The sequence below is a fragment of the Medicago sativa genome, chromosome 1 (genome assembly GCF_051527215.1).
Source record: "Medicago sativa cultivar Bolivia chromosome 1, Bolivia_mono, whole genome shotgun sequence".
NCBI lineage: Eukaryota > Viridiplantae > Streptophyta > Magnoliopsida > Fabales > Fabaceae > Medicago > Medicago sativa.
The window spans coordinates 55,523,768-55,548,328 of record NC_140749.1 but is presented as its reverse complement, the minus strand read 5'-3'; the positions used below and the strand labels follow the sequence as shown (position 1 = coordinate 55,548,328).

The following is a 24,561-nucleotide window of genomic DNA, read 5'->3' as shown; positions in this document are numbered from 1 at the left end:
TTTTGACAATATTAATGAGTTTCCATAATTTTATCATATTAACTTTCTTATATATTTACATAAAAATTTGTTTCTGGAGATAAAACGCATAAAATCTGCTACATGTGCGATGCAAACAATGAACGATGTTTTGCATATAAAATAAAAAGTTAGCTAATAGAAACATTATATTATTTTTGATATTTTGAAAATAATCACGAGTTCTATAAAGATTTATTTTATTGACTTTATCATATATTTATATAAAAATTTATTTTCGGGTATATACGAAAATAAAATCCACAATACGCGATTCAAATATTTAACTTATTTTTCTATATACAATATAAGAAAAAAAATAGAAACATTATATTAATGTTCATAACTTTCATTTAATATCTTTAAATATTTGACAATATTAACAATGTAATTATTTTTAGTATGAGTACCACAATCTTTCTAGCAAATAATCTCCTTCCACTTTAAGACTCTGTTTCGATTGATGGAATAGAATGGAGCGAAATGAAATGGAGTGGAACGGAACAAAAATCTCATTTCATTGTTTGAATATTTTATGATGTTGTAGAATAATATTTTCATTCCATTGTTTGGAAAATAGATGGAACGGAACAAATTAAAAAATATTATTCCATTTTTACCCTTGTTTAAAAAACATATAAATAGAAATAAAACATATTATCTTTTTTTAAAAATAACAACAAATAATGTAATTGGTGAAAAATTACAGTACTCTTTTTGAACAATTATAATGCATTATTTGATGCTTGTAAATTTATTAGAATTATTCACAAAATATATTAAATATTACGATACTTTTTTGAACAACTAGCAACAGACCCATGCTCCGCACGGGCTGATCCTTAAATCGTGATTTATGCGTCAAACGCATTTAAATATTATTTACATTGAAAAATTAGCAAAAAATTAATGATAAAGATGAAGATAAAAATAAAAACATTGAAATAGTTGTTGTTAAATATTATGAAGTGGTAGACTAAATATATATGAAAATATTATAAATAATAAAATCACAATAATGACAACGGGAACGTTAATAAACCCCGTGATTTTTATATATCTTTGAAAAATATTTGTAATTTTTTTAGCATTTTGTTATTTTTATATGAATTTATAAACAATAAATATGCATCTCGTGCAAGATTCTTATATCAAATTAGAATTAGTATATTATAATTACTCCCACTATTCTTTAGAATATAGAATTAGGCATGGCAATGGGGCGGGTGGGGACATGTTTTACCTATTTTCGATGGAGAAAATTACGACTATTGGAAAGAATGCATGAGTGTTCACATCCAATTGGTGTAGCACAAGATAAGCCTAAAGCCGATTATAGCGATGATGACAAAAAGAAAGTCCAATACGATTTGAAGGCACATAATATCCTCATCTCCTCTCTTGGGGTAAATGAGTATCATTTCGTATCTCATTGTAAGACATCCAAAGATATGTGGGATGCATTGGAAACCCTTCATGAAGGAACCGATGAAGTTAAACAATAAAAAATTAATACCCTTGTGCAACAATATGAGCTTTTTTGCATGAATGATGGTGAAACCATCACATCTATGCAAATGAGATTTACTCATATTGTAAACAAGTTGCAAAACATTGGTAAAACAATTTCAAACAAAGATTGTACAAATAAAATTTTGAGATGTATGACAAAGGAATGGCAGCCCAAGCTTACCGCTATCAAGGAATCACAAAATCTCAATGCTCTTAGCATGATCACACTCTTTGGTAAACTAAAGGAACATGAGCATGAGGTCAATCGCTTCAAGTCAAGTGAAGATGACTCTAAGAAGAAGGAAAGGAAGTCCATTACTTTGAGCACCACTTCATCCGTTTCTACCTCTTCGATTCAAAATAATGAAGAATTCGATGATGATGGTATACTTGAAGAGGAAATGAGCATGTTTGTTAGACAGTACAACCTTTACATTAAAAGAAATGGGTTAAAACACAATGACAAGAATCTAGTGAACTTTAGGAAGGCTTCAATGAAGGGAAGAGAATCAGATAATGATGAGAAAGTGGTTAGTTGCTAAGGTTGTGGCAAAGTGGGTCACTACAAGAATGAATGCCCGGAACTTGCTAAAGAAAGAGAAAGATCCGGAGCCAATCGAAACTCAAGAGGAAGAAATGCCTACATTGCTTGGGAAGTAGATGAAGTTACCTCCAATACTAGTGATGCCAAAAACAAGGATGAAGATGACCTATGCTTCATGGGTCAAACAAAGAAAGCTAAAAATGAGGTAATCTTCTCGGACTCAGATTCCGACTCTTACTCAGATTTTAAACCCACTTATAAGGACCTACAAGATTCCATTGAGGAAATGCATGCCGAATCTCTAAATGCTTTTGATAAACTAATTGCTCAAAAGAAAACTCTTTTAAAACTAGAAGCCGAAATTTCTAAACTTATGGAAGCATTTGAAAGTTTGAGAGATGAGCATGTTTTACTTGTTAATGAGAAAATTGTAAGTCCCGCAATTGAACCTAAAACAAAGTCACCCAAGTATGATAATTTGATGGACATTGCTAGTTGTGAGATTTGCCCTAGTCTTCATGAAGAAATAAATTCTCTAAATAAGAAGCTAGAACGTGTCTCTAAGGGAACTTATTTTTGGTGTAAAAATATATTATAGAATATGCTTAAACTTTTACCACTTTTTGTCTAAAACCAATTATTTTGTTAGGAACCTAAAAGGAATAGTTATTAGACACTAAAGATAGTAATATTTTTAGTAATATTTTTAGAATGAGAGAACTTTAGAATAAAATTTTATACCGGCTAGATTTCTTTTCTCAAAGTAACGTTGTAGAAAGTAATAGTTTCGTTATGTGTCTTTAGTCCTTTAGAAATAATAATGAATAAATGGCTGAATTACGATCTCATTTAATTTAAAACAATTAAAAATATTGTTTATACGGTTTTTAATAAATTCAGACAGCGCACGTAAAGTTTTAACGGAATTAACAAAGTCTAGAAAGTGACATAAAATCAAGCGAGACTCGGTCAAACTTCAAGTAGAATTTTAGAGACAAAAACGTTAAAAACTATAAATTAAGGCTGGTTTAAATTAAGATAACCTTAATTAAAGTTAGAAAAGTTTGCTTGATCAAAGATTATTTTGAAGTGTTAGTTAATTTTAGAAAAGGAAACCTTCTAGTGATGTTAGCTTTTATCTAAACAAATAAAATAAATAAATAAATAGTAATAGTAACAATAAATCCTGGCCTTATCCTTGATCTTCAACATCATGGTCTCCTTGGGTAGAAACTAGTTGAGTTCTATCTTTCTTGCTTTCTCTCGAGTCCGGTCATCTCTCTCTATACTCCTTTAGTTTTATTTTTCGTTTCACTTGAGCATTGGTGTTGTAAACTTTGAGAGTAAAGTGAGATTGTGAGTGTAGGAGCGAGAGTTGGGGAAATGAGTAAGAAGAGAAATAAAAGCATTTAATTGGAGGGCTATTGGATTCTTAAGGGTTTTTGACGTCTAAAAGAAATTAAAGAGAGAAAGACATATTGTTTTGATGAAAAGCTATTCGAGGTGAGGGCACTCTCTCGAAACACTATAATTACTTAAATGCGTGGTTGGTTTATGTGCTTATATTTGTGTTGTTTGTGAATAAACATTTTGAGTAAATATGTTTGCCCAATTAGGGATGATATGCTATCAATTGATCATGATATGTTGATGTGCTTTGCTTTCAAATTAATTGAAATGCTTGATGAAATTATGATGTTATGCATGATGTTTATGAATGTATGTATGAACAAGAATTCTATTGAAATTACATATGCTTTTGAGATATGTAAGTTGTTGCATTAGCACAAGGGGAATCGTATGCTCATGCATTTCATAGTAAACGTGGCCACCAGAGAGGAGTCACGAGGTGCACATCGGAGAGGTGGCACGGTGTGCGTTTTGAAACCACCTTATCCCGTAGTGGATCATTGAGTCTGATAGATGAGTAGATACTCATCTCCTTAGTGGCGTTGCCACGACCCTCTGCGGAGCGGTGATAATTTCCGGAATCATTTGCATGTGATGTCCTGTGATAGGCTTCACACTCATGTAGAGTCTGCATTTTTAGGCTAAATGTGCATTGTTATAGTTTATATGTTGAATATTTATTTTAAAGCCATTTACCATGTCTACATGCAATGCATGTTGTATTTCTGTAATTATGTTGTTTTTAGATCGTGACCCTCTACATTAATTCGTGGATCGGGCTTTGCCCCACATCCAAATAGGGAGTCGTTAAGCGGGAGTGACAAAGACTTTGGAGGAGTAGCAGTTTGGGAAGTTCAGGCTTGAGGTCATCAGTAGGTCTCAAACCAAGTCATAACAGTTTAGAGTTAAGGATCAGCTTAGAGTTTTTATAGAGTTGTACATGCTCTACTTCTCCACATCTTAATAGTACCATTGTAAATAATACTACCATGGGTAATGAATACCCAATTTCTTTATCTTAGATTAAGATCAGTTTAGTAGTTCCTTTAATTTAGGCAAAACTTTTGATAGGAAAATTATCCCTCTACGTAGGGATGTACTTGGGTCTTGTAAATTATTTAGTTGTCTTACAAAACTCTATATAACTCTGATGTTCATTTTAAAAAGTAACCTTTAGTTTATTTTGTTAAAGTCTATGACTTGTGATTAAAAAGGTTTAAACTTTATTCTTTCGTTTTCATTAAAAAAAAAACAGACGCACAGTATTTGGTGTTGAAAAACGGGGCGTTACAATGTGGTATCAGAGCTTTGGTTGACTTTTCTTAGAGTCTTTGCGTCGTCTGTCCTAAGCTGATCAATAGTCGGATTTAGTGGGAGAAATTTGTTTCGAGTCTTGTTGTACTCTGAACTTTTTCCCTTTTGTGAAGCAAGTTTTGCTTCCTTTAGTTGATCTTTTCTTAACTAAAACAAGCCCTTGTAGCACTTATGTGGTCCCTTGGTTTTGGGTCTTATAGGAACTTAGTGGGTCAGAGAGGTAAACAATGTTCCACAGATCGAAGAATTGTTTGGCAAAAGTCGTTCACACATATCTACGAACTGCTTAGATTGTCTAAAGATGTTAGTACCCAAACTGCCTTGTGACTTTGTAGTATCTACACTAACTAAGGTTATAACTTTGAACACTTCATACTTACCATGTAAAGTAATTGTTTAAGAGAGGAAATTTCTAGTAAATATAATTTGTTTACCCCTACAATCTATCGAGATTATTCTCGAAGTGGATTGGATATCATTATATTAAGTCATGTTGAATGGAACAATTTTCTTACCTATCGTTGTCGTGCGTAAAGATATCAAATACCCTATGTTGAAAAGGGTATGAGATCATCATTTTGTGAGTCCTTAAGAGGAAAATATCTTTGTGTTAATTTGAGGACGGAGTTAAAAACTATAGCGTTTGGATCTAGGCGTCCGAGGGGTCTGTAATTGGTGAAAATATTTTTCAAATGAAGCGAATGTTGTTTAGTTAAGCATAAAATTGCTAAGGATAAGCTCACAAAGTGTGGTTTTCAATATAATGTCTGTGAATTTCGGAGAATGATATGGTGAGAATAATAAGTCCAAGTGATATTTTTTAGTAGTGCTAAACATTTTGTTGTTGTCTACAACTAATGAACGAGTATGTATCACCAAGTTTCGAGGACGAAACTCTTTTTAGGGGGGTAGTAATGTAAGACCCGTAATTTTAAAAATAGATAAATATTAAGAATATAATATTATGTTCTCATATCTATTTTAATTGTTGTTCAACTAAAAATAAATAATACCTTCGACGATGAATTTTTATCGCTACTCGAATATTTTGTAGTTTTTTTCGCGATAGCGACTCATGATAAATTTTTCAGAAAATTTCTCGAGAATTTAATTTTCAGTCTCTTCCACAAACGGAAATTTTACCGCGCTTAATTTTTAAAACAAACTCCGTTTTGTACGAAATTTTTTGTATAGACTCATAAAATTATTTATGATAGATTTATGCAATAAAAATATTTTGTCCATCGAAAATTTTCTCATAAGAAAACGTCGTATAGAATACTCGGATAAAAAGTTATTTTATCGGTAAATATGATTTTGGACATTTTTATCGGTATCACATATCACTGTCAACTGCGATCGATTGCGTTTAAAATTAAGTGACGTTTATAGAAATGAAAGTGGAAGAATAATCATGATGAGTTTTTTTTAGAAGTAACTAAATGCTTTTGGTTAAGGGAATGAGTAGAACTTATATTAATTATTTTTTTTTGGTTACAGAACTTATATTAATTAAAGAACCAATTGTAACTAATAAAGTCTAATGAGGATTTGCCTTGTTGAGAATGAAAATATCTACTCTAAACTCTTATCCTCTTATCTCTCCACGGCACATGCATTCCATTGTTTAAATTTATTTATTTTCACTTAAGTTATATTTTTTGAGAGGCACTTATTTTATATATATATATATATATATATATATATATATATATATGTGTGTGTGTGTGTGTGTGTGTGTGTGTGTGTGTGTGTATCCAAACCAAAGTAGCTCTCATTCACACTTCCTCATCGAGTGCTGATACACATACCACCATAGGTGTCATACCACTCCTACACCCCCCAATCACACATTGCCATGTAGTCTAAATGAGTGACTCATCCCGGCCCCACACACAAAGACACAAACACAATTTTGTCGTGACCCTCTCTTCTCTCTTCCATCTCCCTTCCTTCACCATGTCTTTTCTGACCGACCACCGCCGCCAACACTGCCACTCCACCACCACCATCACCCACCCTCCTCCTCACCACCGTCGTTCTTTCTAGTACTGGATTTGCTCAGATCTGTCCTAACCACCATCACCTATACCTCCACCATCGACCTCAACATCCACATAGATCCGGTCACTCCATTACACTGCCACCATTTTAATGGGTTCAGATCCGACGAGAGAGAATTCCGGCAAGCGACAATCCGGCGACATAGAATTCCGACGAGAGAGAGCTTAGAGTAGTAGAAAGGGAGAGGGGAACGAATCTTGTGGGTGAGAAAGAAGAAAAAGGAAAGAAAACAGAAAAAAAATTCAGATCTACACCGAGCAAGAAAAAAAAGGGTGACGACGTTGAAGACAGTCGTGGGTGGGTGTGCCGGTAGTGGTGGACGGCGGTCGTTGCGGTGGTTGTCTTCTTTGGAAATTGGGGAAATCTTCGCATGTATATATTTTGCCTAAAACGATATTATTTACTCCTGGGAAAGATAACTAGCCAAATATATAGTATGTATGACCACATTTTTACACATGTGTGACCGCTATTTTTTCATAAATTAGAACTTGTCCGTCCTTAGGCGTGATAAACTTGCCGATTGTAAAACATGTTATTTATGGTTGGAAATGCTTTTAGTGCAGTGATCAAATGAGATCATGCGTTCGATTCTCCTAAAACGAAATTATTTACATCTGGGAAATATAAACTAGCCAAATATATGGTCTGTATGACCACATTTTTACAAATACGTGACCGCTATTTTTTCATAAATTAGAACTTGTCCATCTTTAGGCGTAATAAACTCGCCGATTGTAAAACAGGTTATTTATGGTCGGAAAGGCTGTTAGTGTAGTGATCAAATGAGATCATGTGTTCGATTCGCCTAAAACAATATTATTTACACCTGGGAAAGAAAAACTAGCCAAATATATGGTCTGTATGACCACATTTTTACAAATACGTGACCGCTATTTTTTCATAAATTAGAACTTGTCCGTCCTTAGGCGTGATAAACTTGCCGATTGTAAAACAGGTTATTTATGGTTGGAAATGCTTTTAGTGCAGTGATCAAATGAGATCATGCGTTCGATTCGCCTAAAACGAAATTATTTACATCTGGGAAATATAAACTAGCCAAATATATGGTCTGTATGACCACATTTTTACAAATACGTGACCGCTATTTTTTCATATATTAGAACTTGTCCGTCTTTAGGCGTGATAAACTCGCCGATTGTAAAACAGGTTATTTATGGTTGTAAAGGCTGTTAGTGTAGTGATCAAATGAGATCATGCGTTCGATAAAATGGTTACGCCTTTGTAAAATTGGTTTAAACACATGAAAGAAAAAAAAACATGGTTACGCCTTTGTAAAATTATGGTTACACACTTCAAATATTTGGTTATACATAATTTTCCTGTGAAAACAATATTATTTTAAGGCGAGTTATCACTGAAATATCAAAAGTGATAAAATGTAGTGAAAACAATATCATTTTAAGGCATTTTAAGGCGATATATGTATTCGAGTTTAAACTATTTACTCATATCATTTACATGGTGGAATAAGTGCTTCAAACAATAAAACTAAAACTAAATAAGTTAGCCATATCATATACATGGCCGAATTAGTACATCACATAATAAAATAAAATTCAAAAAATTGAACGTAGTTGCTTGAAGTTGATTCTTCTGAGCTTGACTCGGATTTTTTATTGACTTCTATCAATGATTTCGTTTCAAAAACATGCCTTAACTGTACCTGAAAATGAACCATTTACACATCTATGGCTTTAGTCTGGGACAATTATACAAACTTTGAAACCAAATCTAAGTGTACTTACATTACTTTCATTTGCCACATGAATTTTTTGTGTTTCAGATGGCCCATCTTGCGTCATTCATGTATGTCCTGTATAGAAATGTATAAGAAAAGCAACATAGAGAGAAATATTTGCAACAAAGGCAATCTTTCAAAAGTTACAAACAATAAATAATTAAGAATAGAAAGACACACCTCAGGCTTGGCATAATTATTCTTCCTAAATTTCAAGGATTTTGGATCAATTTGACAATTTGTCTGGTCTAACAGCAAAAAAATATTGTTTAAATACATGACCTCTGTTGCGATATAGAAAGAATCAAAACCAAATGATACAAGAACAAGTACAATATACAAATAACAAATATTCCACCAAAAAAGTAGGCTATATGTCTATCAGAGAAAACATAAGCAAACCAATTATGTTAAAAGTTGTAAAGGTAATGAGTTACATAATGTGGTTGGTTTCAGAAGAAAAGGGAAACAACATCAACATGTGTGACTATCATGGGTCTGGCACCAGGGCCCAAAATTATAAAGTCTACGGAAGGAGGATGAAGAGATGTGAAGTGCTTGATCAAAACTCCAGAGGGGATATGAGTTTCAAATTTCTACCGAGGAAGTAGTTGAGAGAGCAATTACAGGGCAATCTATATTTTTTTAACAACGCAAGGATAGTTATGTGGAACACACAGTCAAGAAACCATATACATTAATAGATAAAATTCAAGCACACATATGAAATAGTTTGGACAAGCCTAACTACCTAAGTCAATTTGCCAATTATTCAAGGATGAACCAATTATTAATTGCAGCTTACTATTTGAATGGTAGTTTATGCAAACACCAAAGCCATAGCAGAAAGTTAAATTTCTAGTTTGAGCATTCAATTTTTAAAGATGTAGTCATCTAAAATATAGAATAATAAGAAATTAAAAAAAGTTAGGGGAATATTAGAACTAAAATATTAGTATCTATTAAGTGATCTAAAGGGACTATAAAGAAAAATATACTTGGAAAAACTTCCCTTTTCAAACATTCCTTTCATACAAGATTCAGGGTCTTGCTGGAAGTCCATTTTTCACTTACTATGCAAAGTCCCAAAGCAAAAAGTACATCTAGAGAAGTAAAATGTACTATCCTACCCTATATATGAAAACCCCAACTCCTTTCATCCTATCTTTCTATTAATTCTTCAAGCCATGTTCCAGATATTTTCAATTTTTGGTAAACTCATCAACCATTTAAATGACATTTCCTCAATTATAGACTCTTGAACTTGTGTCATCTTTTCATTAATTTTAAAAATAAACTTCAAACTTACATTCATGTCTGACCATGGGAAATCAAGTGGACATTCTAATGGATGAAATTACTTCAACTTGGATTTGACAACTGAATCATTAAATTCCATTTTTCTTCAATAATATCCATAACCTGTAACAAACAAAAATTAAATTAATCATCAATTTGCATAACAATCACATCCCATCAGTGGAAAGATGTTTAAACATGCTGAAACAAAATGACTCAAACCTTGAGCAAATTTAAATTAAATACACAATATTCTCAACACCTCAATTTGATGGATCAAAGGTGAATGAGAGGCTGCACAAGTCTTCACTATTCTTATCTCAAGATAACCCTCCACCAAAATTCAAGGTATGGTTGTATTCAATTCATCTTGATGGTGGTGCATGGCAATGCCACACCGTAATTATATGATGTCCAAATTTAATATCATCCTATATTGGCCACGAGATATGTCAGATGTTCTATTGAATTTTGGCGACAAGCAAGAAGATTCACTATTATTTTGATTGAATTGAATCGAACTGCAATAAACGTAAACCATCCCTAAACACTTGATCCTCAATTATACTTCCAACACCATTCAACCAAACCAACATTATCTAAAGCTTAAGTGATTCTCAAAATCCTTCATCATCTTTATCAAGTCTAGTATTATCAGCAAATTAAATACTAAAAACCTAGAAAACTATCATGATAAGTGCTTATAACATTAAACCTAATTCATTAAATGCAAAAAATTAACTTTGATTTTGAAAAACTAATTTCAAAATCAGTGTTTACTAATTTCAAAACTAACAAGAGTTTATCAATATTTACCAATTTCAAAACTAAAGTTGTTTTTCAATTATTAACATTATTCAATGTAATTTTTCAAAACCATTTTCAAAACACAAAATCCCTAAACTACAACCCTCAAACCCACAAATTGAAGGAAAAATTTGAGATAGATCTCACCTTCAACAAAGATGGAGAATCAACAATAGAGGCAGTTCGACAATAGAGAGTGAAATAACAACGAGTGGGAGGAGACAACAAAATTGAGTTTAAGACGAAAAAAATGAGGACCGAAAGTGAGGGAGTGAGAGTGATCTGACGGCCGACGACTGTGAGAATGGGAGGAGAAGGCCAGGTTGAGTTTTCACTGTTTAAGGGAGAGAGTGGGAACGACCGGTTATGGGAGTGGTATACTAGGATGCGGCGGCGGCCAGTGGTGGTGGCAGGTGAGTGAGAGGCAGAGTGAGAGGGAGAAGAAAGGGAGATCTAAGAGAGAGAAGAGGGTGAGAAAGAGAAAGTTGTGTGAAATTTCAAAAATACTCATGCCACATAAGGGGTGTATGGAAGAGTGGTATGGAGAAGGGTGTTTATGAATCTTTTTCCTTCTCATCTCTCTTCTGTCTTCTTTCTCGCTCATCTTTCTTCTTCTCCCTAACTTCTCTCTTCCCACTTCTCTCTCTACAAAACCATAAACTCTCATCTCTCTTATTTCTTCTTCTTTGATAAGAAGGAAAATTGTTCAAGGCCCTTGACAAAGCTAATCACTCATGAAACCTCACCTTCTTCATATATCTTTTGCTGTATTTTGTGTTGTTATTCCCCTCCTTCTAAAACTCTTTACACCACTATCATTATTTCCGACAACCTACGAAGTGGCGCCGCCGTTGTTACAGCTGCTGTTACCTTCATATCTGGTGGGTTTTCACCTTTATTTTATCTCTTCACTCCACTGTAAAATACTTACAAAAGTCATTGGTTTCAAAAGAAAAATCAGCGTGTTTAGTGTTGTTTGTGTTGTTCACTACTCTGGTGTATAACATTTTGTATAGAATGATTTGCAAAACCACAAGCTCTAATCTGGTTTTTCTCGAAATAAATATTGAAATAATGATGTTTGATTTTAAAATGATTTTATCTTGTTCAAAATGATTATGAGAGTTAAACTGTCATAATTTTAAAAGTAAAAGCATATAATTAGGTTTAATGACTTTAAAAATTGGCATAACTTCTAGTTGAACTAAAACTGGAAATAACACTTTAATATGGAATTTCTATTATATTTTTATCATCTTAATTGATTTCAGAATATGGGATCAATCATTTACAAAATATATTTTTGGACATAAATCTAATTGAGCAAAAATGTTCTTGGTCAATAATTTGAGATGTTCGAAACTGGCCGTAACAAAAGAAAATTAAATATATGGACATATTGGACTTTGATTTTCTTCAGACTATCACTAACATAGTTTAACAATATGAACTTAGGGAGATATTATGTTTTTTTTTAGTATTAATGATGGGGAATAATTAAAGGTTATGGATGAATTTTGGTAAGAAATTATATTCTATCTTTGCTCTACTTTAATGGCCGAGGCTTAATAATCTTTACCATAATTTAACCTCTATAAATCTATGACTTTATGTGTTGTTGTGTCTTTTGAAATCTTTTTCATTTACTTGTTGGAGTTTAAAACAAACGTGGCTCTCTAAAAATAGTCTCATGAGTTCTAGTCATGAACCTTGTTAAGGAAACTTATTTTTGGTGTAAAAATATATTATAGAATATGCTTAAACTTTTACCACTTTTTGTCTAAAACCAATTATTTTGTTAGGAACCTAAAAGGAATAGTTATTAGACACTAAAGATAGTAATATTTTTAGAATGAGAGAACTTTAGAATAAAATTTTATACCGGCTAGATTTCTTTTCTCAAAGTAACGTTGTAGAAAGTAATAGTTTCGTTATGTGTCTTTAGTCCTTTAGAAATAATAATGAATAAATGGCTGAATTATGATCTCATTTAATTTAAAACAATTAAAAATATTGTTTATACGGTTTTTAATTTTATATGGTCACTTATTGTAAAGAGCAACTATCAAAGGTTAATGCTCATTACCTTTAAGAAAATGGACGATGCACCATGAGATATTGGCCATTCCAATTTCATATAATAATTGTATATAATATAAAACCACTTCCATATTATTACCAAAAAAAAAAAAAAAAACCACTTCCATATATATACAATTGATTATATGAATCATTTAAGATGCTCAAAGTACAATTGACCATTTCCATATAAAATTAAAGACGTTTCTTCAACGTACAACTTATTTAATTTAATTTTTATTTATTTCAAAAATAAATAATTATAATATGCTCAATTTAATTATATATATTATTTGTATTCTTTGTACTAGCAAAAAAATACAATAACATTCCACTTAGAAAATTTATATTTTGATTAATTAAATTTTCAATCTAATAATCAAATAATAAAATAATTCTTTAGCAAGAACTAGAACACTCGATTGTGTGTCACCCTGTAAGTTCAATACTAAACTGGTAATAGATTAATCAAATTAATATATTAATCGAGGTATGCGTCTAGTAACACTCCTTAACGTCCAGATAGTATGAAGTATTATTTTACTTTCAAGAACCAAATAGAACGATATAATATTTTTCTTCCGTCGTTACAACTCTTGTTAACTCTAGAGTATGGTACAATTGTCAAACTCTAATAAGTTAACATATATGACTTAAGAAACTCATTTCTTCTTTTATTTGATTTCCCTGGCCAAGGTTTTAATTTTTTAATCATGAGAGTTCAAACTCATTACCAAGAGTTGACGGATCCCATCTTGATTAGTCATTAATTATACAAGTATTTAATCGTATCCAATATCCTTTCAACTAGCACCCTAAGGTATTAGGCGTTCAGAATCAAAATACAATAAATAACATGTTAATTACCATGACAATCTCAGGTCAAAGAAAATTATTATATTCTTTCTTGAGAATTTTTCTATTGACATTTTAAGGTAATATCGACCATTAGAAATTCTCAATCGAGTCAGTTCAATGATCATATCACTATATGTATCATCTATATATGTAATTTAATAAATGAGACTTGTTTCTCATTATCATAATCTCTATTATGATAACAAGTCTATAGTTTTAACCAAGGACGTTATCAAATTAACTATTTCACTATATAGTAAACAAGATAATGAATATTTATTAAGTCTAACATTGATTACATAATTGATTGGATCTTGGGCATCTCCAACAAATTACACCAAAAGCACAAAGGCTGTCCAAGTGGAGATCTGTTGTATAGTAGTTTGGTGTTAGATTTGCAATCCACATCATATTTATTGAGGACAACAACGTTTTCACTTGTTAAAAGTCCTCCTCAACTGGGACACCGCCGCAATGTGTTCACTGTTAAGGGCATGTGGATTAGATACAGTGGATCTTCTCAATTTTGAGCCAAATCCTAATACTAGTTGGATAACTTGGATTGCATCACCCTTTGAGCATCTCCAATAGGGTCCTTACTTAACAAGACCACTCCCCGTTAAGGACCCTCCATTGGAGGAAGAAAAAATGAGTCTCCGTTAAGGAACGAACAACTATATAAGGACCATCTCTCGAGGGTAACCAACGGGTCCCACGTTTAAAAAAGTAATAAAATGTGTACTACTTGGTCCCACTTGCATAAATGAGTAATAAAATGTGTACTATTTGATCTCACTTGTAAAAAGGAGTAATAGTTAAATTATTTTTTTCAATGATGTAAAGATAGTGAGACATATTTAAGTACTTTTCATTGGAGTCCTTATTAGTGTATTACCATTGGAGTCATTGAGTCCTTAATAGGTACTTTTATTAAAAAATTATAAATAATGATGTGTCACGTAGAGTCCATTTAAAGAGTCCTTGTTAGGGAACTAGCATTGTGGATGCTCTTAGGATTCAAGTGGATATGCGAAATGTTTGTAAGTTAAATTTGTTTTCATATGGAATTTGAATTTTTATTGTGTTAAAGATTGATTTCTAGATATTAGTCAGACTTGTATAAGACACTAATTTTAATTCACAGTCAGTGTAAAACTTTTTAGTATATACACAGCTAACAAATTATAAATTATCATTTGTATGACTTTTTAAGCAAATATAGTTAAAATCAAATATTTATTCAAAAAAATTGAACAATGTAACTTGATAATTTTAATTCACAGTCAGTGTAAAACTTTTTAGTATATACACAGCTAACAAATTATAAATTATCATTTGTATGACTTTTTAAGCAAATATAGTTAAAATCAAGTATTTATTCAAAAAAATTGAACAAAGTAACTTGAAATGGTTATTAAAAATAAGGCTTAAATATAGTTTTGAGCCCCCTATCTCTAATTGCACGATTTTGCTAATTCATTTTAGAAAATTTGAACAACTCATGAATTTAACAATCTATTTTGATGACGTGACAATAAATTGTTTACTTTGAGCAACTCGTATCAACGATGAAAAACGACTCTAGCTCCATTGGATACGACACTGTCAACAAACGAGCAAACCCCAGAAATTTTTACTGTAATATATTTTTGATCAATTTTCACTAGGCGATCAAAGTGGATCAGTGATTTTAATGTTTGTTATTTCCATCCAACTTTCTAGTTGCAATGAATAAAATGTGTTTGTTCAGACATAACAAGGAATTATCTTTTCGAATCTTGTTCAAGTTTTCAAATCTGCCATAGAATCTTCCTTGTTTTTACTCTTTCTGTGAATCACAATTTAAGAAAAATTTGTGGAGAGATGTACCATTGAGTGCGTAAACTATATAAGGATATATACAGTTGATGTCATAAGACACCATGAATAATTAATATTGATTTCTGTGATTCACATATTTGCCTAGATTGAACTGAAAACTAAATTATAAGAAAACTTGCCCCCTTTTTGTTAAATTTAGCACTTGTTATTTTTTCACTACTTTTTTATAATCAAAATAATGCATTCATGCTACTTCAACGGTTCAACCCATTAAAAAAAAGAGTCTGGACAAGGAACAAGAGAATGGAGAAGAGAGTGTGACTGACAATATGGTCTAGAGGTATTAGCTTTGACTGTAAAAGGGCAACCCGGTCTTAAAGCTCCCGCATACGCAGGGTCCGTGAAGGGGGTTGGACATCACAGTAACGCACATTATCAACAAGTAGACCCATATAAATTAATCTTTTCTTACATGTAAATCACTGACTAGTGACTGCAGAAGTAAATTCCATCTTGAGCGAGCTCTGGTATTTTTAATAACAAACAATAAACTAACACCATGATCGCTTTTGGATTTGCTTATCGCTGAAATAAGCACTTGATGCGGTGTTCGGAAAGGTTGTTTAAACAATTTATGATATGTTCATAAGCTATTTTCAGTCTATTTTGACAAGCTCCCTAAGATAGTTTACGAAAATAACTTTTAGTTTATATAGACACAAATCTAAAATATTTTTTCTTTAACTATAGGAATAGCTAGTGATAAACACTTATCCTATAGGTGCTTCATTAAGTTATTTATCCAAACAAAACCCATGTTAAGTACCAATTGAAATAAATAATACACTATCGAACCCACGTCTTAAGTTATAACTATGTTGTGTGTGTATCAATTTATCACATTACTTCTTATACTAAATCATCATTCATTATTGATATTCTAGCTTATCAGGAATACTTTTGTTAAAAAGAAAAGGCCCAACTCAATCCTCCCCTTTCTTTGCATATGTTAAAGAAATTGGCCAAAGATATGCAGAATCCAACTATGAATACATAAAGGACTAATTACACTTCAGAAAAAATTACACTTCAGTAAAAAAAAAGGACTAATTACACTAATTGGCATGTCAAATACATTTCACAGCAGTTAAATAAGAATTCATAAGGACCGTATCCAGCATAATCAATATAACATTTGATATACAAATGTACACACCATCATTCTAGGTTTCACAAATACATTTAGAATAGAAGGGAGCAGGTGGGAAATTGATACATTAAAAACACGAGTAAATCACAACAGAATAGAACAAATAAAATCAACAAAAGAACTATAGGAAATTAGAAAAACTTATCATACTGGCTAGTGAGTGAACTTCTCAGATTTGAATAAAGGCCGTAGAGCGAATACTGGCGAAGGTTTTTCACTTCATACCAAGAGTTAAGAGCTGATAGGTGTTTATCAGTGCCAGAGAATGCTAATTGTATACCTAAGCTGCAATCCACAGTTCCTGAATGGGTCTTGCAACTAGAAGTTGGTAGTGCACAGTCCTGACCGTTAAGACAGACAGCTTTTGAGTTTTTCGGGCATTTAGAACACCCATCTCTTTTCCAGAACAAATTTTGCAGCCTGCCCTTCTTAAATTCAAGAACCTGCAGGAGTAAGATTTCAAATGGTTCTTAGTAATGATTACAACTACAACAAATGGTTCTTAGTAATGATTACAACTACAACAATTCAAAAGAACACACAATTATTGAGAAATTTTTTTAACCAGGAAAAAATCTCCTTACGAGAGTAAAACTGGTCACAGTATATGAGCCATTTGCAATAAAAGCAGGAGGGGATCTTGCTGCATATTTCCGACCAGCAAATGCAACCATATAGCCATACGAGTCCTGGAACAACGACGAACACACAATCCCACACAAACTAATCAAAAGATAACATAAAAGCAAAAATTGACGAAACTGGTGATGAAATTAAGCAGACACAAGACAAACATTAAAAACCTTTCGTGCTCAATTACGGAACTATACAAATATGTACTTCTTTGGTTTATAAACTAAGGCAATGCCTTTCCTAGCAAGTGGAAAATAAGAATATAATTCAAAATTGAGTTAGATAAAGATTCGGATCTTCAAGTTTCTCTAAGAAATCAATTTTAACTGATATTCATGCCTACAAAACTTGTATTGTAAATTAGTTTCACTTTCAATCATCCCTCGTTTTTGTGTTGTAAACTACAGAAGTGAAGTATTTTTACTACCAAATTCCCCAACTCCTATTTTCAATTAAATAACTCAACAATCACAGCCAAAATTAAAAACTAAAAAAAGTGTTGTCAATTGCAGATAGTGGATTGTTAAGGTTCCTCTACGAAATAGTGCTATAATGCTACTATAGCCATTATTTGATAACATTTTATATTAAATACTGTATCGCGTCCTATTTAGCACGGATACGGACACCGGACACGACACGCCGTCATTGCTAATAATTTGAGAAAATTTGAGAAAATCACATTAGTTCATTGTAATTATAAGTGTCAATGTCGGACACGACACGTGTCCGACACCGGGACAAGTCTAATCCAAAGAGTGTCTGTGCTTCATAGATCGCGTCAGCGTCACAACAACGGTTTGTCCAAATTCCACTGTGCTATAGCGGTAGAACACCACTCTAGCTTCTATTTAACAATATTGCTAAAAATATAACAAACATTTTCATCAAAATCCCAAAACATAGAGACTTTGATCCATATATGATATACTCGAAAATGTCCATCATTAAAACCCAATGTCCAGTAAAAATGAGGTTTCCGGAAATTTCGCAGTTAATTAGCATTCCAGTTCAAAGATTACACTTCATTTCTAGATTATACAACACTGCTACATTACCCAAAGTACAATAAATTAGGGTTTAGGAAAATTTGCCAGTTAATTATCAAATAAACTAATCAAAATCATAAAAACAACAACAACAACAAAAAATCAAACTTTACCCTAATTGAATTCAATTATTAAAATTAACAATAAAAAAACATAAACTCTAAAAATCAAAGAGAAGAAAGGAGAAAAGAACGAACCGCGACGAAGGAAGAAGAATTAACAGTAAGCAACGAGATCTCATCGACCTTAGGTCTAAACAAAGAGATCTGAGAATTGGAATTGGAAAGCGAGAGTCTAGAATCACACGGAGATAACTGAATGCTATTGTTATTGTTGTAGAAGAATTTCTCCTTCGAAGCGAACGCCAATCCCAACGTGAATCCGTCGGATCTCTGGACGCGTGTGTCTGTGCACGGAGAGAATACTTTGTTTGTGTCGCCGGCGTATGCTGAAGCTAGAAACGCCGCCGTGATTGCCGCCGTTAGTAAGGTGATAACCGCCATGGAAGAAGGTGAAAACTGCTAATTGGTTTGATTTTGAAGTTTGGTCGTGTTGCGTTTTGACTTAAACGACCACGTTAACAAAAGTTTTTCAAATGCATAAGTGAATTGGTTACTATTTACTACTCACTTTGTTTCAAAATGTCGCTTTCGACTTTGACACACAGATTAAGAAATGGAATGAAATAATCATTAGATATAACGCTTTTACTAAATTACCTTTACTTTATAAGAAAAAGACGAAATTAAAGTTGCATTGAAGATTGTGTGAGAGAAAAGTCGGAGTATTTATTGAGGGTAAAGTTGGAAGAAAAAAATTAAAGTTGTATTGAAAATATAAAGTGACATTCATTTTGAAACAATATTTTTCTAAAGTGACACTCATTTTAAAACGGAGGGAGTAATTATTATCAATATCACTTAGTTTATTATCCTAATATGTATGAGTATTTTTTGTTGAAAGATAATTTGTATAAGTTGAGATCCACATCGTTTCATAAATAATTTGTTGAAAGATAATTGGAATATGGTTACCACCCGAAACATTTTGGTGGCCTAGATATTTGTGAGTGTAGGATTACTAATGTAGCTATGTTTGGTAAGTTTGTTTGGAATATGTTTTACAACAAAGATAAATTGTGGATGAAAGTTCTTTCTCATAAATATATGGACAACATTTTTTTGTGTATGAATAAGAAACATAATAAACCCTCGATCATTTGGCGAGGTATTCAACATGCCATTACCACTTTTGTTGCAGGATATAGTTTTCGTGAAGGCTCCGGAGACTCATCGATTTGGAATATTGATTGGCCACAACTCAGTCTCTTATGTTAGTTGGTTCCATTTGTTAATATCGGTTATTCAATTATGTGTTTGAAGGACATTTTGTATGATGGTAAGTGGAACTTGTAAGGTCTTGCCACTATGATACCAAATGATATTGTTCATTATATTCAGCAGCTTCTAGCTCCTAATAACTTGGACGTGATGCTTCAACATGCGTGGACAAAAGGTCCCTCCTCTATTTTGTTTGTCGGGAGAATGGTATATGTTTGGTGTTGGAGAAACAGTGCTATTTTTAAGGATAACATTGGTGTATTCAGGATGTGGTGTGAAAGACCTTTTTGTTACATGATGAATGCATTTCTTACTATCCCAATCTTGAACTGGATCCACACTCATCACGTCCCTTAACTCATTGGATCCTCCCTTCGTAAGGAAAACTCAAACTCAATATTGATAGTAGCTTTCTATAAGACTTTGGGTGCTTATGTGCTGCTGGTGTTGTTCGCAACCACGATGGAGATTTGATAGTTGATTTTTCTCACTATGAAGTTGAAGGTGATGCATTATTAGCTGAGTTGTGTGTTATCCAGATGAGTTTTGATTTTTGTCGAAAAAAAGGCAATGACAACATTATTTGTGAGAGTGATTGCTTGGAAACAATTGAGCTGATTATTGATGGTCGTGATTATACCTTGCATAGTTATTCAACCGACATTCTTCATATTATAGATGTTTTACATGAAAATGGCAAACTACATTGGTGCATGTTCTTAAAGAGCAAATATGTGTGCAAATTTTATGGCTAAGGAGGGATCGCATGCAATGCACTCTGCTCACTAGAACTGCCCCCCCCCCCCCCCCCCCCCAACTAGAATGAAATCTTTCATCATGAGAGATAAGCTAGAACATAATTTCTTCTTTTCCTTTTTTCTTCATTTATCTCGTTACTTTGTAACACCAAAAAAAATGTACAAATTCATTACTATAGTTTTAGTTTTTTTTTTACTATATTTTTTGTGCATAGTTTTATTATGATTTATGTTATTTATGTAGTTTATATGATAATTGTGCATCAATATAACCAATTTTTAGTTGAAATATGTTGAATTTTAATTTTAATTTTTTCTTAAAGTAGGGTGGCGAATGCTAGATGCGAGCTATGCCTATGTCCAAAAAAAGAGAAGCTAGATGTGAGCTAGAGCTGTCAAAACGGGTCGGGCCTGCCGGGCCGGGCCGAAAAAGCCCGAAAAATGAAGGGCTTGGACATAATTTTTTTGGCCCGTTTAAAACCGGGCCTTTTTAGCCCGAGCCCGTTGCGGGCTAGCCCGCCGGGCCGAGGGTAGCCCGTTTATTTTATAATAATTTTTTTAATATTAAATTTTCTACAACCCAGCCCAGCCCAAAGCACCAATTGTATCACGATGTACAGGAAAAAAAAATTCATGTTTGGCTAAAGAGGCCCAACCCAAAATCCCAAATACAAGGAAACCAATTCACTTCACTCACTTCATTCTCTCTCTGACTCTCTCTACCACATTCACAAAGAAAAGAAAGAAAAGCATGACTAGATCTGCTGTCACTCATCCACCGCCGCCGCACATCACTCCTCCACCTCCCACTCTAACTGAACATAGATCTGCTGTAGCGCCACCATCCTCAACCACCACACCACATCGCAAGCTTCATCATCTTCAGTTCTTTGGTGAGCCATCCTTAACATTGGAATTTATTTTCCATTTTTCTCTCTCAAATAGTAAGCATGAATTTAAACACGGTTGTTGATTACAAATGTTTAACAGTTGTGTGCTTTTCTTTGTCTTTGTTATATAAATAATTATGCCATGGTAATTTAAGTTTGATTTATTTTTATTCATGTCTTTTTCTCAGCCTATATTTTACGAGAGTCAGCCTATATTTTACATGAATGATACATCCCATAGGTAGGCTCTGATAATTGACAGTTGTTTATGACTATTATTTTCGTTTTATAAGATCACAACTTTGTGTTTGTGATAGTGATACTTCGTAATAATCAGTACTAGTATTGTTCACAAGTGTAGCACATTATCTTTTTTTGAGAGGAACAATGTTGATCACGTTATAGTGTTTGTGATAGTGATACTTCATAATAATCAGTACTTCGTGATACATCCCATTAGTACTAGTATTTGGATTCACAAGTGTAGCACATTTCTTCTCTAATTTATTATCACCTATTCTATTTCACTTCAGGATAATCAGCATTGTTCCTCTCAAAAAAAAATCAGCATTGTTGACTAGTGGAACCGTTCAGAAGAAGCTCCACAGGTTTGAATTATGAATTACTGTCTTGGCCATATATGTCTCGTATGGTTGTAATTTTGTCAATTGTCTGGTTACCAAATCACTCAATATTCTAAAACTAAAATAAACTTCCTATGGTTGTAATTTTGTCAATTAAAATTCTAAATTAACCGAGCTGGCCCGAAAGCCCGTAGCCCGCAAAGGACCGGGCTTGGACAAATATTTTTGAGCCCGTTTATCTTCCGGGCCTTTTTGGCCCGGCCCGCAAAAGCCCGAGCCCGTCATGGGCAGGCCCGTCGTGGGCCGGGTAGCCCGTTTTGACAGCTCTAATGTGAGCTATGGTGGAGATCCTATGTGTACAAGTTTAAAGAGTTTTCTGAGTGGAAAAATGTAAAGTCCCATCATCAGCGTGTCTTACTGTTAAAAATAAAAAATATTTGATCGAACTCGTGATTCTATTTTCGACAAGGCAGATGAATTATTTCGACATGCTGCAAAGTGCAAAGGTATTTCGATCAATAACATACAGACTTCGACACATCACAATTTCGATCAAAGACAAGGAGAAATAATTCGAAGTTGCAATTGGAGCGCATAATGACAAACAAGGCTGAAGTGCTCCCTCAAAAAAAAAAAAAAGAAGGCTGAAGTGCTTTGAAGATTATTTCCTAGTGTCGTAGTGCATGGAAGTTATTTTCTAGTGTCATAGGAAGTTATAGGAAGTTATTTCTACTTTTAATATAGACCGTAGGATTTAGTGGTAGTTTTCTCTACAAGGTCTGTATATATCAGTTTTTAATAATAAATGGGTTGGTTTCTTCATTTCTAAAAACTCTGCAACACCAACGCCATGGGAGCAAACAGATTCAGGAGTGTATGGATTGATAGATTCCAACCACCTTTTTACATTCCTGCAATTTAATATTATTGTTCTTGCTTTATTTTCCTCTTTCTTTTGCAATTTTCATTTCTTTTCATCTTTCTTTTCTTCTTCTTTTGAATATGCTCACTTGAGCATTTTTTTCTATTATGTTGTCATGAGACAACTTGTTATTAAAAGATGTCGAATGCAATTCTAACATAAAAAAGAACGATACTTTTGTTCTTAAAGAATGCACGAAGTGATATCATAAACCGCGAGGCTTGAACGAACCACATTAAAAAGACATTATCCGGTCCTAAACCGTTGATGGATAATGAAGTTTACGTTACAAAAAATTGGTGTAAACAAATTTGTGAACCCGACGTGAATCTTCAAGTTTGACGTGATTTCACACTTTATATGCATAAAAAATGGTTTCAGAAAAACATAAACCGTAAATGAAATGGTCTTTAAGCCATATTTAAAAAAAGGATCTTGTTAACAAGTGCACTAAGGGCATTGTTTAAGGAACCCACAAAAAGAAACTATATCTTGAAAATACAAGTCCAACACATGTTAAAGTCATAACCGTATAATTTCCAATACAAAAATTGCTACTTTTAGATGCTTAAACAATGTCCTTAGGGCACTTGTTAGCATTTTCCTTAAAAAAATTGTTGTTAAAGCCATTAAAGGAGGACAACAATTGTCAGAGAATCTTATCAAGATGATTTTAAAAAGTTTTACAAATATTGATCATGGTGATGTAATCCCTATGGCTGACAATTATTTTGAAAATATTGATATTTATGGGCAAATTACAAATCAAATTGTGGCTATGAGAAACTGTCTTTGAAACCGTAATGAAAATGGTTTTTGAAACAATAATTTTGAGAGTCAATATCTCAACAGTTTGAATTGCTTACATTCATCATGTAAAGGTGTAGTGGCCTTAAAAAATATATGAGAAAGATTGAATTTCTTTTAACTTCAAAGTTCAAAGTGGTATGGAGAAGTTTTTAATAAAACAAAAATCAAGAAAACAATGATCAAAATTGTTTCCTAATAGTGCCAGCGATGCTAAGACTGGTATAATTAATGTACATGTACTTGATTTCATGAATCAAAATTGGCTAGGTACGTTAAGCCAATATCTAGATGATTCAAATTAAATTTTGATGAAACTCTTTTCCATGCATGATGTTAGGATTGATGAAAATTGGTAAAGTGATCAAAATTTTATTGATCTTATCAAGTAAGTAAAGATAATCAAAATATTGGTCAAACATGGTTCAAGAGATGTTGTAAGACTTGTCGAAATTTCATATGTTTATCTCATTCTAAGAATGATGTTTTTTCGACCAAAAGCATTTTTTTAAGATGTAGACTGCATTTTTGACCAAAAAGTTGGTAAGGTCTTACCATGTATTAAAAAAAATATGATGAAGTCGAAATCATCTTCTCTAAAATTTGGTTAAGTTTTCAAAAGAGGTTATCGAGTGTTTTCACTAAATAGGTGGCATGATTCAAAATGTTATTCCTATCATGTCTTTCGAGAAACAACATTTTGGAGGGCCTCTATTAACACCAAAAATGAAATATTTGGTCGAACTCGTGATTCTATTTTCGATAAGGCAGATGAATTATTTCGACATGCTGCAAAGTGCAAAGGTATTTCGACCAATAACATACAGACTTCGACATACCGCAATTTCGACCAAAGACAAGGAGAAATAATTCGAAGTTG

At 32.8% G+C, this 24,561-nt stretch overlaps 1 protein-coding gene and 1 long non-coding RNA gene across 4 annotated transcripts; both read right to left on the bottom strand.

Annotated features, from left to right (window-relative positions):
* Nucleotides 1-8,309: 8,309 nt before the first annotated feature.
* Nucleotides 8,310-12,137, bottom strand: LOC146955547 (uncharacterized). Of its 3 annotated transcripts, none has more exons than XR_015016681.1 (4): nucleotides 10,878-12,137; nucleotides 9,934-10,354; nucleotides 8,632-8,867; nucleotides 8,310-8,549 (listed from the first exon to the last, which is right to left on the bottom strand). It is a non-coding gene; the product is annotated as an uncharacterized LOC146955547 (long non-coding RNA). The 3 variants fall into 3 exon arrangements; XR_015016680.1 differs by having other exon boundaries at nucleotides 9,934-10,046; nucleotides 10,878-12,136; XR_015016683.1 differs by having other exon boundaries at nucleotides 8,632-8,699; nucleotides 9,934-10,046; nucleotides 10,878-12,132.
* Nucleotides 12,138-16,598: 4,461 nt separating this feature from the next.
* On the bottom strand, nucleotides 16,599-18,946 carry LOC146955546 (uncharacterized). Its single transcript, XM_085721916.1, has 3 exons — nucleotides 18,578-18,946; nucleotides 17,283-17,387; nucleotides 16,599-17,141 (listed from the first exon to the last, which is right to left on the bottom strand). Exons 1-3 carry the CDS (start codon nucleotides 18,881-18,883, stop codon nucleotides 16,830-16,832), a joined length of 723 nt encoding a protein of 240 aa, XP_085578042.1. The 5' UTR covers nucleotides 18,884-18,946; the 3' UTR covers nucleotides 16,599-16,829.
* Between the last annotated feature and the right edge of the window lie 5,615 nt (nucleotides 18,947-24,561).

Excerpts from the sequence above, each read along its gene's own strand:
- LOC146955546 (XM_085721916.1), bottom strand. The coding sequence starts at position 18,883 with ATGGCGGTTATCACCTTACTAACGGCGGCAATCACGGCGGCGTTTCTA. Across the intron at positions 17,388-18,577 it reads ATTCTTCTTCCTTCGTCGCG|GACTCGTATGGCTATATGGT; the intron begins GTTCGTTCTTTT and ends TCGTTGTTCCAG. Across the intron at positions 17,142-17,282 it reads CTGTGACCAGTTTTACTCTC|GTTCTTGAATTTAAGAAGGG; the intron begins GTAAGGAGATTT and ends TTACTCCTGCAG.